This window comes from Ambystoma mexicanum, chromosome 11, assembly GCF_040938575.1.
Source record: "Ambystoma mexicanum isolate Mex_15411 chromosome 11, UKY_AmexF1_1, whole genome shotgun sequence".
Classification (NCBI taxonomy): Eukaryota; Metazoa; Chordata; class Amphibia; order Caudata; family Ambystomatidae; genus Ambystoma; species Ambystoma mexicanum.
Window position 1 is genome coordinate 1175062364 of NC_090934.1, and position 13721 is coordinate 1175076084.

The window sequence follows — 13721 nt, forward strand, 5'->3', positions numbered from 1 at the left end:
AGCCAGGGCGGGAGTGCCTTAAAGAAGTCTGTTGCATCGTGATTCGGTGTCGTAGGTGGTCACCAGGCACACTTCCCGACTCTCGAGCATTCCATGGACAATCAAGACTCTGCCCTTGGCATCCTTTTCCTGATTGATGAGTTGAAATGGGGTGCCCGGGGCAATCCAGATCACCACCCCTCTTGCATAGTTTGAATATGTTGAACTATACGTCTGGCCCCCCCATTTCTTGGCCACCTTAGCTTGCTTTTCAGCCATCAAGTGTGTCTCCTGTAGCATTGCAATGTGGGCTTTTGCTTTGTTTAACCAGGCGTAGACCCTTAGCCTCTTGACGTAGGCATTCAGCCCTCTGACGTTCCATGTGACCACATTTAGTTCATCCCGGCCCTTATGCTGGCCGGCTTCAGTGGCCCGTTCATTCCTATGGGCCTTTTTGCATCTATTTCCTCCTGGTGTACTGTCTTTGGGGGCCAGACCTCCGCCTTCCTTCTGCTGTGCCTTTGGTGGTCTGCGTGTCCGCCTTCTCCTTTGTCTTCCGCGGTCTCAACTAACCCCTCAATTGCTAAATGATGTTCCATACTGGCCTTTTTCCTCAGTTCTCCTCGTTGGTTTCCCAGGCCTGGGCGTGGCCTCGCATACTCCCCTTTCTTGCCTTTGCCGTGTCCTCGTCGTATGTTGTGCCTTCTTCCTCTCGTGCCATCTCCTTGAAAACTTAACCACACAACCTTAACTACTATAAACAAACGCCCTGCCCACCCGCCCCCCCCCCGCCTTCCAGGTGCCGCCCTCCTTTCCGCGGGCACACTCGTCGCGGGGTAGTGTCTTAAAACTGACACTGCAAACATTGTCTCTACTTGGGGTCTCTACTGTGGGTCTTGGCGGTCCAGTTCCGGAGGTCTTGAGCTCCGGTTTTGAACCACTTGTTTAGGTCTTTAGACTCTTCTGCTGATTATCTGCGGTTTCCTCTTTCCGCAGGGTGCGTCCCTGATTTCTCATTTCGGCGAGGTGTCATCGCATCCGGCGGTCTGCTCAAGTGTCTGTCGAGCTCTCCTTCGCCCGACCTTTGTTTGCACCTCTGGGGCGGGCATTGGTCCACCCTCTCACTCTCTGCCTCGCCAGGGCCTCTCTCGGTTCCTCTCGTCCCACTCTCTTGGTTGTGGGATCCCTTGTTGGTCCATCCACTCTTGTGCGTCTGCTGTGGTCTCAAAGATGTGTCCTCCCGTTGTGCAACACTTTGAGCTTGGACGGGTATAGCAGCATGAATTTCACACCTGCTGCCCGGAGGTGCTCTTTGGTTGGCCAGAACTGAGCCCGTTGTTTTTGCACAAGCGCAGTATAATCTGGGTAGATGGTTACCCTGGCTCCATTTCGGGTTATCACCCCACCTTCCCTTGAGAATGTCAAGATTTTTTCCCTGTCTTTAAAATTCATGATCTTCGCAATCATGGGTCTTGGTGGCGCTCCCGGGCGGGGTTTCCTAGTAAGTGCTCTGTGTGCCCCCTCCACTACAAAGCCCTGGGACAGAGTCCCTGCGCCTACCTTTTGGAGCAGTAGGTTCTCTATGTAGTTCGTGGGGTCCCTGCCTTCCTCCCCCTCCGGCAGTCCCACAATGCGTACGTTGTTGCGCCTGGCTCTGCCCTCCGCATCTTCGGCCCTGCGTTCCAGTGTACTAATCCGTTCCAGCGCCTCTGACATTTGTGATTGGGAGGTGGTCACATTCGCTGAGCTGCTCTGCACTTGCTGTTCCACCGTTGTCACTCTCTCCGCTAGGTTCCTGGTGTCTGGTCTAAGCAGCCCTACTTCCACAATCACTGCATCCAGTTTACCCTCTATCGACGCCTTCAACGCCTCGATGGCCTCCAGGATGCTGCCTTCCACCTGTCTGATCTCTCCCTGTGTGGCGTTTGGCGGGCTGTGCCCACCCCTGTCGTCCCAGGTTGCAGATCATCATTCTTACGGGCAAATGTCTCCATGCTCGTTTGTCTCCCTCTGCCGCCTTTCTGTTTGTCGGGCATGTTGACTTCCGTTGTCCTGTGCCCCGGGCTGTATTGCGGGCGGTGTGCCCTCCGGATTGCCGCCCTTCCGAGGCCGGCACGCTCTCTCCCTCTTGCGGGTTATTCCAGTTTTAGCCCTGTACTCCCTGAGTCCCCGTCGGCGCTGCCGCCTCTGAGCGCTTTTTTGTTGCTGTTTTTCAGGGTCTTGTATTTGCAAAGTTCTTGCCCTCTTCTTAGCGGTGAGTGCTCATAGACTCTGTCAGGCCAGGTCTCCTTGTATGCCCTGTCCTTTATCGGGTGGCTTCCCCCAGCTCTTCCTTGCTGTTGCCCAGCGGCTCTGACTCTGTGATTCAACAGTTGTCTGCGGTCACTCAGTGAGAACGTTGTTGTCTCCTGTCTCTGCCGTGGGGGCCTGTTTGTGGGCCTATCCCCGATAATTCCAGCTGTTCTGCCGTGCTGAGGGGGAATTCGTAGTTCGAGAGGTCGTATTCCCCAGCTGTGTTGCAATCTCGTATGTGGGGGCCGGGGGTCTCCTCCCCTCCCCAGGGGTTTTCTATTCATTCGAGGGTCTCCTCCTTGCTTCCCCCCCCTTGTTAGTCTCTGTTGTAGGCTTGAGAGCTATTTGGGTGGGTTATGTTCTCCCACGTATGCCCTGTGGCCCCAGGCTGGCCACTAAGCCTGGGGCTGGGCGCACCCGTTGTCCCCCAGGTGTCTGGCCTGTGGGATCTTCCACTTTTGCTTATGGGTCCCCCTGATTGCCCTGCAGTTGGCTGCCGCTCTGCCTCAGTTGTGGTGTAGTGGCCGCCCGCGTTCCTCTCGCTGCTGGGGGCCGGGGGAGGGTCGCACTCACCGACCTCACAGGGCTCCCTTGCCGCTGCCCAGGCATGTTCCCGTGGGATTTCTCCGCTGTGACCGCCAGCCTGCGGTGTGTCAGGACGTCCTATCGGTGCTCCGGGCCACGGGCGCTGCCGCCTGTTGTTAGCGGCCGTGTCTTCCTGCGCCTCTGCATGTCCCGGTACTCGTCTGCGCCGACAGTGGAGCGGGACGACCCGGCGGTTCTCCAAGTCTCCTACCGGGTGGTCCGCTGGTGTCTGCTGGGCTTCCCCACTCCCTGCATGCTGTCTGCTCTCCTACGCCTGGTCTACGCCTGGTTGCTCCACGCTACCAGCATTTCTCATCTTTCGGGGCGCGGGCAGACTTTCAACGGGTCGCGGCCGCCATTTTGTATGAGGGTTCCGCATTGCTCACAGTCCTCGTTTCAGCCTCGCCGTCGTCCAATTTTGCTTAGGCTTTCGCCTGCGTGTGCTCCGGACCTTCAGATGTCCCCTCTTTCGTTTTTCCGTCTCTTCTCGACTAATGTCGGTCTTTTTCCAGGATCATTGGCCGGATCGAACGGGAGCTCTCAGAGAATCGCTCACGCTCCCATGGCCGCCAAGCCAAGCCCCGTCCTTATTACATTGTAGTGATGTTCAGGTCTTAGCACTTTCCAGTCATTAGTCTGGCCGTTCGTTCTTTGTTGCCCTTTACATTAGCAGTGCGGTAAGATTTTTGAAGGCAGACGTCACTTCTGTTGTTGATGCATTCCGTTATGGTGCACTCCCTATGCCTTTGTCCTGTTTGTATCATAAGTACACAATTTTCAAACCTGCTCTCTTTTCCTTAGCAACTCTTGCACATGCTGCTGTTTGTCTATGTTCTTTGCGTTTGGTACCACTATGTAAGAGAGCCCCTGCCTTCCTCAGCAGGTTGGATGCCACACGATCTCCGCAAACAGATGCATAGTGCCCGACTGCTGTCCGCATTAACATGGTGCCAGTAGTTGCACTATGTTGCACAGTTCTTCTTTACAAATTGAGGGTATGAAATTCACTGACAAAAAACGTTGTTAAAGGGACGTTATGGTTAAGTTGTACTAGTAAAAACCTATGCAATTCAATGGACAAACGTTGCTACATGGACGTTATGGTTACAGGTAAAACTGAAAACCCCAGAAATTCGCCAGTTATGGTAAGCTAAGCAACCATAACTCGCGCAACCACTTTCCACTGCTAAGACTAACACCCAGGACATCAAAGATGACATCACAAATGTCATTGATGACATCACTGTCAAGACATCACTGTTTGTCAACCCTTCGGATGCCTCTTTGTTTATCGGAAAAGAAGAGCTTCTTTTCAATTGCTTTTTTTTTGTAGCCGCTTCACTTTTCCCCACTTGGTTTGCATCCCAGGGGTCCACTGCACTTGGGTTGTCCACTCAACCAAGCATGGTGGCCTCCAACGGGACAGACAGTATCGCTACCCCGGCAGATGGGCTGCCATTGACAAAAGGAAGAAAAAGAAGCCACCCAAGACCTCGCCGGATTCCTCGTGTGAGGATGATAAATCCTCAGAAGAGGAACGGGAGACCCCCCCTAAATCAGACTCTGAGAACTTGTAACAAGATAGAAAAATAAACAAGATAGGAAAGGATCTGTAAAGGGCAGGACTTCTGAATAGACAGAGAAAACAAGAAGGCAGTACAATTACTCACAGAGGTGTTAGTCGACACAGGAGGACTGGGCGCTGCACCACAACCACACAGCTGGTGCAGCGAAACAGGGTGCTGCATAGACAGCTTTCAGTACGATATAGGATGCTGCACAAAAGCAACCACAAGCAAGATTCATGGTGAAGCCGTAAAACGTCCACAAGCAAATTTCAAAAGCACATACAGGATTCAAAAGGAAAAACATGGTGTCAAGAAAAGGGCTCACAACACAAACCAGGAACGGCCAGAGAGATCAGTTGATGGGCAACTGCCACTTAGGAACATTCGTTTTTGAGTGCTCTTTCAGTCCAGACAGCTGAGCACAGTCAAGCCCACTCAAGATTTCTGAAGCTTGCAGATGTTGATTGTTATTGGGCCATCCCCAGCACTTAGCAGGCTGCGGTAAGTAAGTGTACTTAATATGCCTTCTCCTGCCCTCTGCCTATTGGACATACTACATATACCAGAATGCATCTGCTAGAATAACCCCGAAACCCCAAATGGAACATGAAATGAGTTTGGTCCAAAACTGTGTAGTGATAAAGCAGATAACTGAATGCAGTGGCCGTTTGAAGGTTTTAACCTGGTAATTATGCCATAAATAGTGTTTGAACATGTGCATGCAATGGTGCTGAGTGGTAGATGGGTAGAATTTCGACAATCTACTGCTCTGGGAGTCTATCATAGATGAGGAATCTTCGTAAGGAAGGAATTAATTACAAGAACAAATGACTTGCCTCTCATTAATGTTCATTCTGATGGATGTTCCTCCTTCAAATTCCTCATCCTCCTCTCTAATTTCCCACTTTGCGTATAGCTAATACACTTTTGCACCCTCTGTCCGTAAATAAGCTATGGAAAAAGGGTGAAACTGCAATCACTCGGTACAGCGTCTCGATATATACTGGCCACAATGTCATTTCTGGCACTGCGCACGTAGAGGCTTCTGGTGGAGCTGACAGGAAGCTACGCTTCTCCCCCTGGTAGAAGAAGTTAAGTTCAGCTGCACTGCGGATGGATTTATCATAGAAGAGAAATCCATGAGAGGAACATCCCTCAGAAAGAGCGTTACTGAGTGGTAAGTAATTTGTTAATTCGAGACTTTTATTCCCTCCTTATGTCCCTGTCTTTGTATAGTGTGTCCATTTTAATTTTGGGTCTAACTCCCCATCCCCACAAATTTCAAGAGGGTCCTGTGCATTCTCGAAGTATTTTCTGTGACGCGTAATCGGGAGTATGGTGAATAAGTATACAAACTGTATGTTTCAGCCATCTTGAAGAGTGATATCCTTCCCATCAAAGAGAGTGGGAGTCTTGCCCAACATTCAAGGTAGTTTCCTATGTTTTCTCATAGTTTTTTGTAATCTGCCTAAGTAATTGGGTTTAAGGTTTTGTGCAGATATTTTTGAGTTAAGGCAATCTTAATTGGTGGGAGTGTTTGTTGTTTCAGTTATTCCTGTTCATTTTCTTCCTTTACCAGTCACAGGAATTCAGTTTTATCCCAGTTTATCTTAAAACCTAAGATCTGCCCAAATTCTGTTGTTTTATGTATTATATGAGAGAATTTTATGTCTGGATCAGCGAGGGTGAGTAATATTTCGTCAGCATAAAGTAAGAGTTTGCTGTTTGTATCATCTAAGCTGATTTCAGCGAGCTCTTGGTCATCTCTGATCCTGCGGTTTAATGTCCATTTGACTCTGTTGAATTCTTTTCAGCCTCTTACTGACACTAGTACAGGCCTTTCCACCATTGAATTAGCCATGTCTATGATATGTGACTGAAACACAGTGTGGGAGCCCCTCTACTGAGAACAAACATGGGTGAAATACCCTGTTCTATATTTCTTCCACTCAGTAGGGTCTACATCCACGTTTTAGGTCACTGCACCTTTCACAGAGTGGAAATACCATTTGCATATCAGTCTTTGACTCACCCACCAAGGTAGTCCAGCACCGAAATGTTCGTCAATGCTCCCCTGCACAACAGTAAATCAGCAACCCCAGACACCTGTTTCATCCTTGTTGGGACTCCTCAGTGAGGTGAAGCTGAGCCTCTCTAATGCACAGTGAGCAAGGGGTCCATGTCTGGATTACCCTTGCTTAAGGTGAAACCCCAAGTGTTACAAAACTGAAAATCCGTGTGGAAGCCCCTCTAGTGAGAACAAACATGGGTCAAATACCCTGCTCTATAGAATTTCTTCCAGTCAGTGTCTACAACAACGTTTTAGATCACAGCACCCTTCACAGAGGTGAAATATTCATTTGCATATTATATTTCCTTCTCAAGCTCTCTGCTCATCCACCACCAACTCTGAGGGTCAGGCACTTCTCCAAGCACATAGTTGGGGGCAGAGCTATCTCCTCGGTTGGGGCCTCCCTCTGGAACAGCCTCCCTGCCTCTCTCAAACTTGAGCAGAACCACCTCCAGTTCTGGAAGCAGCGCAAGACCTTGCTTTTTGGCTCTGCTTTCTCTCTTCCTCTCCCCTGCTGATGTGGTCACCTGGTCACCCTCTGAACTCGGGACCAGGCTCCTGCTTGTCCAGTTGCCCTCGCACTGCCTCTGGTCTCCCCAGCACTTAAGGGTCTGTATATGCAACCTTACAGTCCCTTCTATCTGCACTTATGAGCCACCTGCTGGCTGCACTTGTGAGTTAAATGAACTCCCCTCCCCCTGGCCCTTCTCCCATTCCCTCTTCCCCGCACTTGCACGATCTGAATGACACAAGCTCTAGTAAGATTGTTCTTTTGTCTTCCCTTTGTTTCCCCCTCCTTGTCTTGTCGCGCCTAGAAACACTTGTTATACTTGCGTTATAAATGCCACCATCATATCAGTCTTTGATATGTGATCCTGCATAGGTGTTCTGCGTAGAAACTTTGAGTAATGAACCCTACTTGGTCTGTGTGGATAATCTTTTTTGATGTGCTTTAGAACTCTGACTGAATTGTTGGTTAGGATCTTTAAATTGGTTTTCAATAGAGAAATTGACATAGGCTTCCCAGCTCTAGGTTGTCCTTCCCAGGTTTCAGATTTGAATTATTTCAGCTTGGGCCCTCAATTTGGGGATAGAACGTTGAGTAGCTTCAGGTAGAGTAGGAGTATGTCTTTGAAACATTTATAACATTTCGAAGGGTGTGTACCCATCAAGCACCGGGGCATGCCATTATGAAGCGAGGCAATAGCCTTTTGTCCTTCCTCCTCTGTGATAGGCTAGTCATACTCTTTGCATCTTGCTCAGGTAATCTGGGATGGCAATTGTTAAAAAAAATGTATCATTTATTTTAAAATGTTTTATTGCCATTTGTACAATAGGTACATTGGTTCAACTAATCGCATGCTGCCTCTTTTCTCTATGCTTGCAATGAGTGGTTACAACTACAAAATAACACATTAACAAACGAGAACTGTCTTCACACATTGGTCAGTGCACCGTTTCCAGAGTCACACTCTGTCTCAATTGCTTGGGAGTGTAATTGACAGCAAACACCGCTCCTGGTTGGGGAGCAACATTCAGGGCAGCGCCGTTCTTCTGTTGGTTCCAATAGCGTCATGATTCTCTGGATGGGTCCTGCCTGGGTTCAAGGGGGTTTGTCATCAGACAAGTGAAACATGTCCCATACCAACGTTTTCCAGGCTTCGAATGTATCACTCACATTTTCATCTGACCTGGACACTCCCTCACCCAAATCCTGGTCTCTGCCTCTGCCCAGCGTTCAAGTTCCCTGTGCCATCTTTTATATATTGCGGGCCCCCAGCTGATTTCCATGCCACAGCAATAGATCTTTTGGCCAGTATGCACACCATGTCCATAAATTTGACCACATGTTTAAATTTGGTCATTCTGGGGTAGGCGTCTAGTAAGCACACCTTCGGTGTCCACTCATATCTCACCACCCCGGCTTTTCTGCAGGCTTGTTCTATTCGACCCCAGAACTGTTGCTCCCACCCACGTTCCCAGAACATGTGTATTAGCCCTGCCTCCCCCATGCCACACCAGGGGCATAGTGGCCGAGTGGTACCACTGAATTTGGCCATCCTGTGCAGTGTCTTGAAAAAAATGTATCATATAACACCTTGTAACCCGAGCATCCTGCATATACAACAAAAGAATGAATGACCTGAAGACTTCACAAATTCTCTCTGGGTCTCTCTCTACATGTTTGACACCTGTTTTTATAGCCGCTGTATGTCTGGAAAGTTGTTGTAGGATTAAATGGACCTGCATTTTTCCCATTCTGTTTTCCTTTTCATAGAGCATACTCCCCACCTTTGTATGTAGAAATTGAGCTTCTGCCATGTACATTTCATTTAATGCATATTTAGCCTTAAGTGTGGATAGAGTTTGTAGTGTCAGACTGGTTTTATATTCGTTTTCCAACCTTTGGATTTCCACTTCTATTTGTACCTGTTTCTCACTACCTAGCTTCTCAATCTTTGCCCCTTTCTCTATTATAACACCTCGGTTGTCACTTTTGCTGAAATCCCATAGTGTCTGCTGCGTCATTTCCCCAGTGTCATTAACTATCCAATAGTTTATAAAAGCATACTTTAGTTCCTCCATTTCTCCAGCATGGGGTCTGGCATGGAGCCACATACTCATGACTAGTTCCCATCGGCAGGCTAGGAATCCTCTGTAAAAGAAAAAACAGTTTTGCTTTAGCCTGAAAACTGTATTTTACTCTATAACCAATCACTGTCCTTTGGGTCATACTGCCCTCCTTCAGTGACAGTCGTCTCACTAAGCTCCACCCCTGATGGCCATCTTCAGATTTTTACCAGACGTTTCAGTGTTAGGGGTCCTCTCATATCGCTCTTCGAGCATTTTTTTAATATTTCGATTTCTTTCTGATAAAATGTGTTTTTTACTGCTCTTCCATCTTCAACTGCCGCTAGACTACTGGCAGCGGGGACCCGTTGGCTATCGTCTATCTTCCCTTTGAAGGCCCAGGCTTGGTTCTAGTTTGCTCCTCTAACATCGTCGAGGTGAACAGGAGTTGCAGGTAAGCTCTGCGCCAAGTGCGGGTTACGGAAGATCTGCATTGAGGATCGGCACCTCAAGTGCCTAAATTGCCTGCATATGGACCATGATGAGGATGGATGCGAGATTTCCTGTTGATTTCCGTTAAAGACCAGTAAGGACCGTTACTGCAGGTTAGCAGCATGGCTCTAGTTGGGGAAGGCCCCTGACTCGGGCTCCGGGCACAGTCATGCCTCATCCAGGACCGTCTGGTACCAACGGCGTGCAAGAGGTTGAGATTCGTTGAGGATACATCTGGCCAGAGGCTCCAAAAGAATGTTAAACACCATGCTGAGTATTCCGCAAGGGTTGCGGTGGCCGCCGGGCCCTGTTTGGGAAGGACCCATCTCCATCTCCGTCCACGGTGAGCGTGCCAGTGGGTGGCATACCTTCCGCGAGTAAGTCCTTTACCCCGTCAAAGCACTGTTCCTCTTCTAAGGACAAGGGTGTGAAGGAGAAGCAAATACCCAATTGGCGACGTCTCCCACTGTCAAAGCCTCCTCTTTGTCGACGACCACTTCGTCATCCAAGGTATGTTTCATTGATGGTGCCCCCATTGACCACTACTCCGTGGACAACCAGGGCAGCTGCCATCCCGTTGATGGTCCCGTGGTCGGTCCCATCAACAGTGCCATTGATGACCATCGTAACCTCTGCAACGGGAGGGGCCATTTCGACTGTGGTGTCCACGGAGCTGACGGCTACGCCACAAGTGTCTTTAACTCCACGTCCTCCGACGGCTGCACCCACAACTCCTGAAGAGGCGCCTGTGCATGAACAGGCCCTCATCATCGCCTCTTTCCCTAAGGATTCAGGGAGATTGAGGGAGCGGCCAAATGTACACCATCTCAGAAGACGATCACCTTCCCAAAGGCTACTATTCAGATCATGACGGGGGGGCTTGGCCTCATATCCCAGGAGAGATCACCAAGAGGGGAGCCAGAGCCACCTTCTACTTAACGTCTTAGCCCGGAGTAGGCAACTGCGATTCCGGTCATGCCTCAGGCTGCTCCCAGGGACCTGTCTTTGCATGTCTTGATGGCCCTACACACCTTGGTGTCAGAGATGCAGCAGAGGCTACCAGCTGCTCAGATTCCTGGGCCAGTCAGTAGCCCTCAGAGACTTCCAGTGCAGACTCCCCCTAGGACGAGCCTGACAACATCAAGGTTCTCATCAAGCTCTGCCAAGCTGGCCACCCAGTCCATCAAGGCCAAAATGCTCTCTGGCAATGACACCAACGCCCCCCAGAGATCGTTGACCCCAGTGACAAAGGTGCCTACACATACCGACACAGGCACGGACACAGCATCGACCCATACAGATGAGTACGACAATTATGTGCCGGCTGATGGTGAGCCTCTGGGCACGGATGAACGCCCAGGGCTTCACCCCGGACGAGGTGGGATCCTTTCATAGCCTTCTGTCAAGGGCCTTCGCCCTGTTCAACTTGGTCCCGGGAGAAAAAGGGAAGGGTTCTTTTTTCAGCGCTGGGCATCTTCACTGAAGGCTGTAATGTCAATTACGCTGCTGGATGATGTTGGGGAGGAAGGGTTGGAACTGCTGAAGATGCTGAATACCACCGCTCCCAAAAGAGAGAGACTGGAGAAGAAATATCCAGTGCCGGACTCAGCCCCCGGGTGCCTGAGGTCGCAGCCTTCTCCAGACTCTGTAGTGTCTGCCACCGCAAAAAAGCGCTTGGCTAAACCATCATCTTAGTCCACGGTGCCTCCGGACCAGGTGGGGAAGAAGCTAGATGCAATGGGGAAGTGCATCATTTACATTGCAGCTTCTTCCCTCAAAGCCACCAACGCCCTGGCCATCCTGTCCCGGCATGATCGAGAACCCTAGCACAAGCTCGGGCAGATCCTGGACTTCTGCCAGAAGACAAGAAGGTTGATCAGAATGGTAGGGTAAAAGGGTGGAACAGAGGTTACAGGATGGGCTGCCTCTATTTATACTGGCCCCCAATGCCTTGTCTGGCGTGAGGCACGTAGAGGCATTGGGTGGAGATGACGCAATGCCCTGCTGCTCCTCCTGAGGGCAGAAAAGTAGAAGCATAATTCAGAAATTGAGGTTCCTTTATATTCATCCTTTACCAGAATGTTTCATAGTACTGACTTCCAGAGTTTGCTCACAGCCTATGGTTTTCATGTTACTTCACCCTAATATGTAATCTAAGAAGCTAAAACTCTTGGTCAGGGCGGTATGCTGCTACTGCCACTTGTAAGTTTACAGTGTATAGCACCACTTTTGTGTGTGGCTGAAAAGACAGAAGGCAAGTAGAGATTAAAATGCTACTACATAGGCGACAGAAAGACTTTTTGGTGCACAGAAAATATATAACAAGTTTACAGTGTAAGTCTGCCATGGCCGTATTAGTACTATCCGTATCAGTTGTGGTAATGCAGATTGATGTTAAAATAGTGTGCTATTTATTTCAGAACAAAAGACAGTTGGATGACTTTAATGGTTCCATGGTTTATTTCTGAAGGCTGGTTCTACCGAAGCCTGCCTTCCCAGGCCTGGCTTTGGGGCTAGAGCAATACATTTACGACCCCTACAATATCTTGATCCAGATACCTTGAAACAAAGCCTACTGCACTGTACATCCTCAGTGGAGTTATTCCCTTGCTTCAAAGTGGGGGGGGGGGCACCACCGAAACACATGATTGTGCCACCCCCTGTGATTGTGTGGCACACCCCACAAGCCCTGAGCCCTCACCGTCCCTGTGAGTGCAGGTGGACACCTTCAACTTGTGGCCAGTCCCCCGGAAACTGACACACTCCCTCTTAACCTGCACCCACTTGGTCCTGCAGCTTCGCCACACCCACTTGGGCAACATGCATGTGTTAATATTGGCAGCAGCCATTCGGCAAACGCAGCCTGTCTTGGAAACTTTCAGGGGGAATGTGAACCGAAAGAATTCAATGAAGAGTATATTATTTAGTATGCTTTGACAGATATCCGGAGCAAGATAGTGTAGGCCCAGTAAATGAGTGACCTATTCATGGAGCCACGGTCCACTGCTTGCACAGAATTGGTAAGTCATAGCTTCTTCACAATTACAAATTCTAGGCTTCTTATTAGTGTTTTTATCCATCCTTCCCCGATCACTCGCTGAATGTGTAGTTTGTTTCTCCTTTAGGACAGTGAATGCTGCATTTTCCCCACAAGTTGTCTGAATAGGTAGAAACTGATAGTGTTTCGAGATATGTCTTGTTGCTAAAGCAGGGATCTTCAGCCTACATGTCCAGATATGTTGTACTACAACTCCCATGATCCCTCACCATTGAGTAATCTGACAGAAGATGTAGATCAAAACATCTGCAGAGGCAAAGGTTGCAGACTACTGCACTACATGATGTTGGCCTGGCCACTAGAAAAAATGTCAGCCCAAGCCACTTAGAGTTTTGAGAATGTGGAGTGTCTGGTAAAACAGAAGAGCCTGTTGAGTGGAAACCTAGAAGTGGGATGTACAGCACCAGATTTTTTAGATTGAATAAAAACATATCCAGGAATATACCATGTGTGTTTTTCTTTACGTAAAAATCCTGTTCCATTTCAAATACTTATATGCATGAATATTGCCTTTAGCATGATACAGTTCTTTCTTCTGTATTTGTTTGCAGAACTTTATGGACAACTTTCAAACCGCGAAAGAGAAAATCAGTGCAGCCACTGTCCAGGTAGCAGAAAAAGCAGCCACCAGCGTGAAAGTCTTGGCACAAAGAAGTTTCCGCTTTTCAATGGATATCAACTTGAAAGCACCAGTCATTGTCATTCCCCAATCTTCAGTCTCCGGTAATGCTGTTATAGCAGATCTTGGACTGATCAGAATTCAGAACACGTTCAGGCTGGTGACCATGGACCAGTGCTTACTACCGCCAGTAATTGACAGAATGAAAGTACATCTTACAGAGTTTAAGCTTTCAAGGTAATAAACAACACCACTAAAAATCGAGTTTAAGAATATATTGACTGCACCGTTTCTAGTTGTTTTTTTGACCTGATTTTATACATCTGATGTATTTTCATTCTCTACTGTTGCAGGAATTGAATTGTTTAAACAGATGTTTAAAGGCTGTTATATCACAAGTCAGGTGTATAGATCCCCCAACGACCATCTCTGAACATTTTCTGTGTCTTTTTCCTCTACTTTGCGTAAAGAGCCCTAAATCCGCCC

The 13721-nt window shown here is 48.8% G+C and overlaps 1 protein-coding gene across 4 annotated transcripts in view; it reads left to right on the forward strand.

The window, feature by feature from the left end:
* VPS13C (vacuolar protein sorting 13 homolog C) overlaps positions 1-13721 on the forward strand; it is a 5236720-nt gene that overhangs the window by 2373937 nt on the left and 2849062 nt on the right. For all 4 annotated transcript variants that reach the window (XM_069624493.1, XM_069624490.1, XM_069624491.1 and 1 more), the window contains one exon: positions 13168-13472. In XM_069624493.1, coding sequence (XP_069480594.1) covers positions 13168-13472 — 305 coding nt within the window. The remainder of the gene's footprint in view (positions 1-13167; positions 13473-13721) is intronic.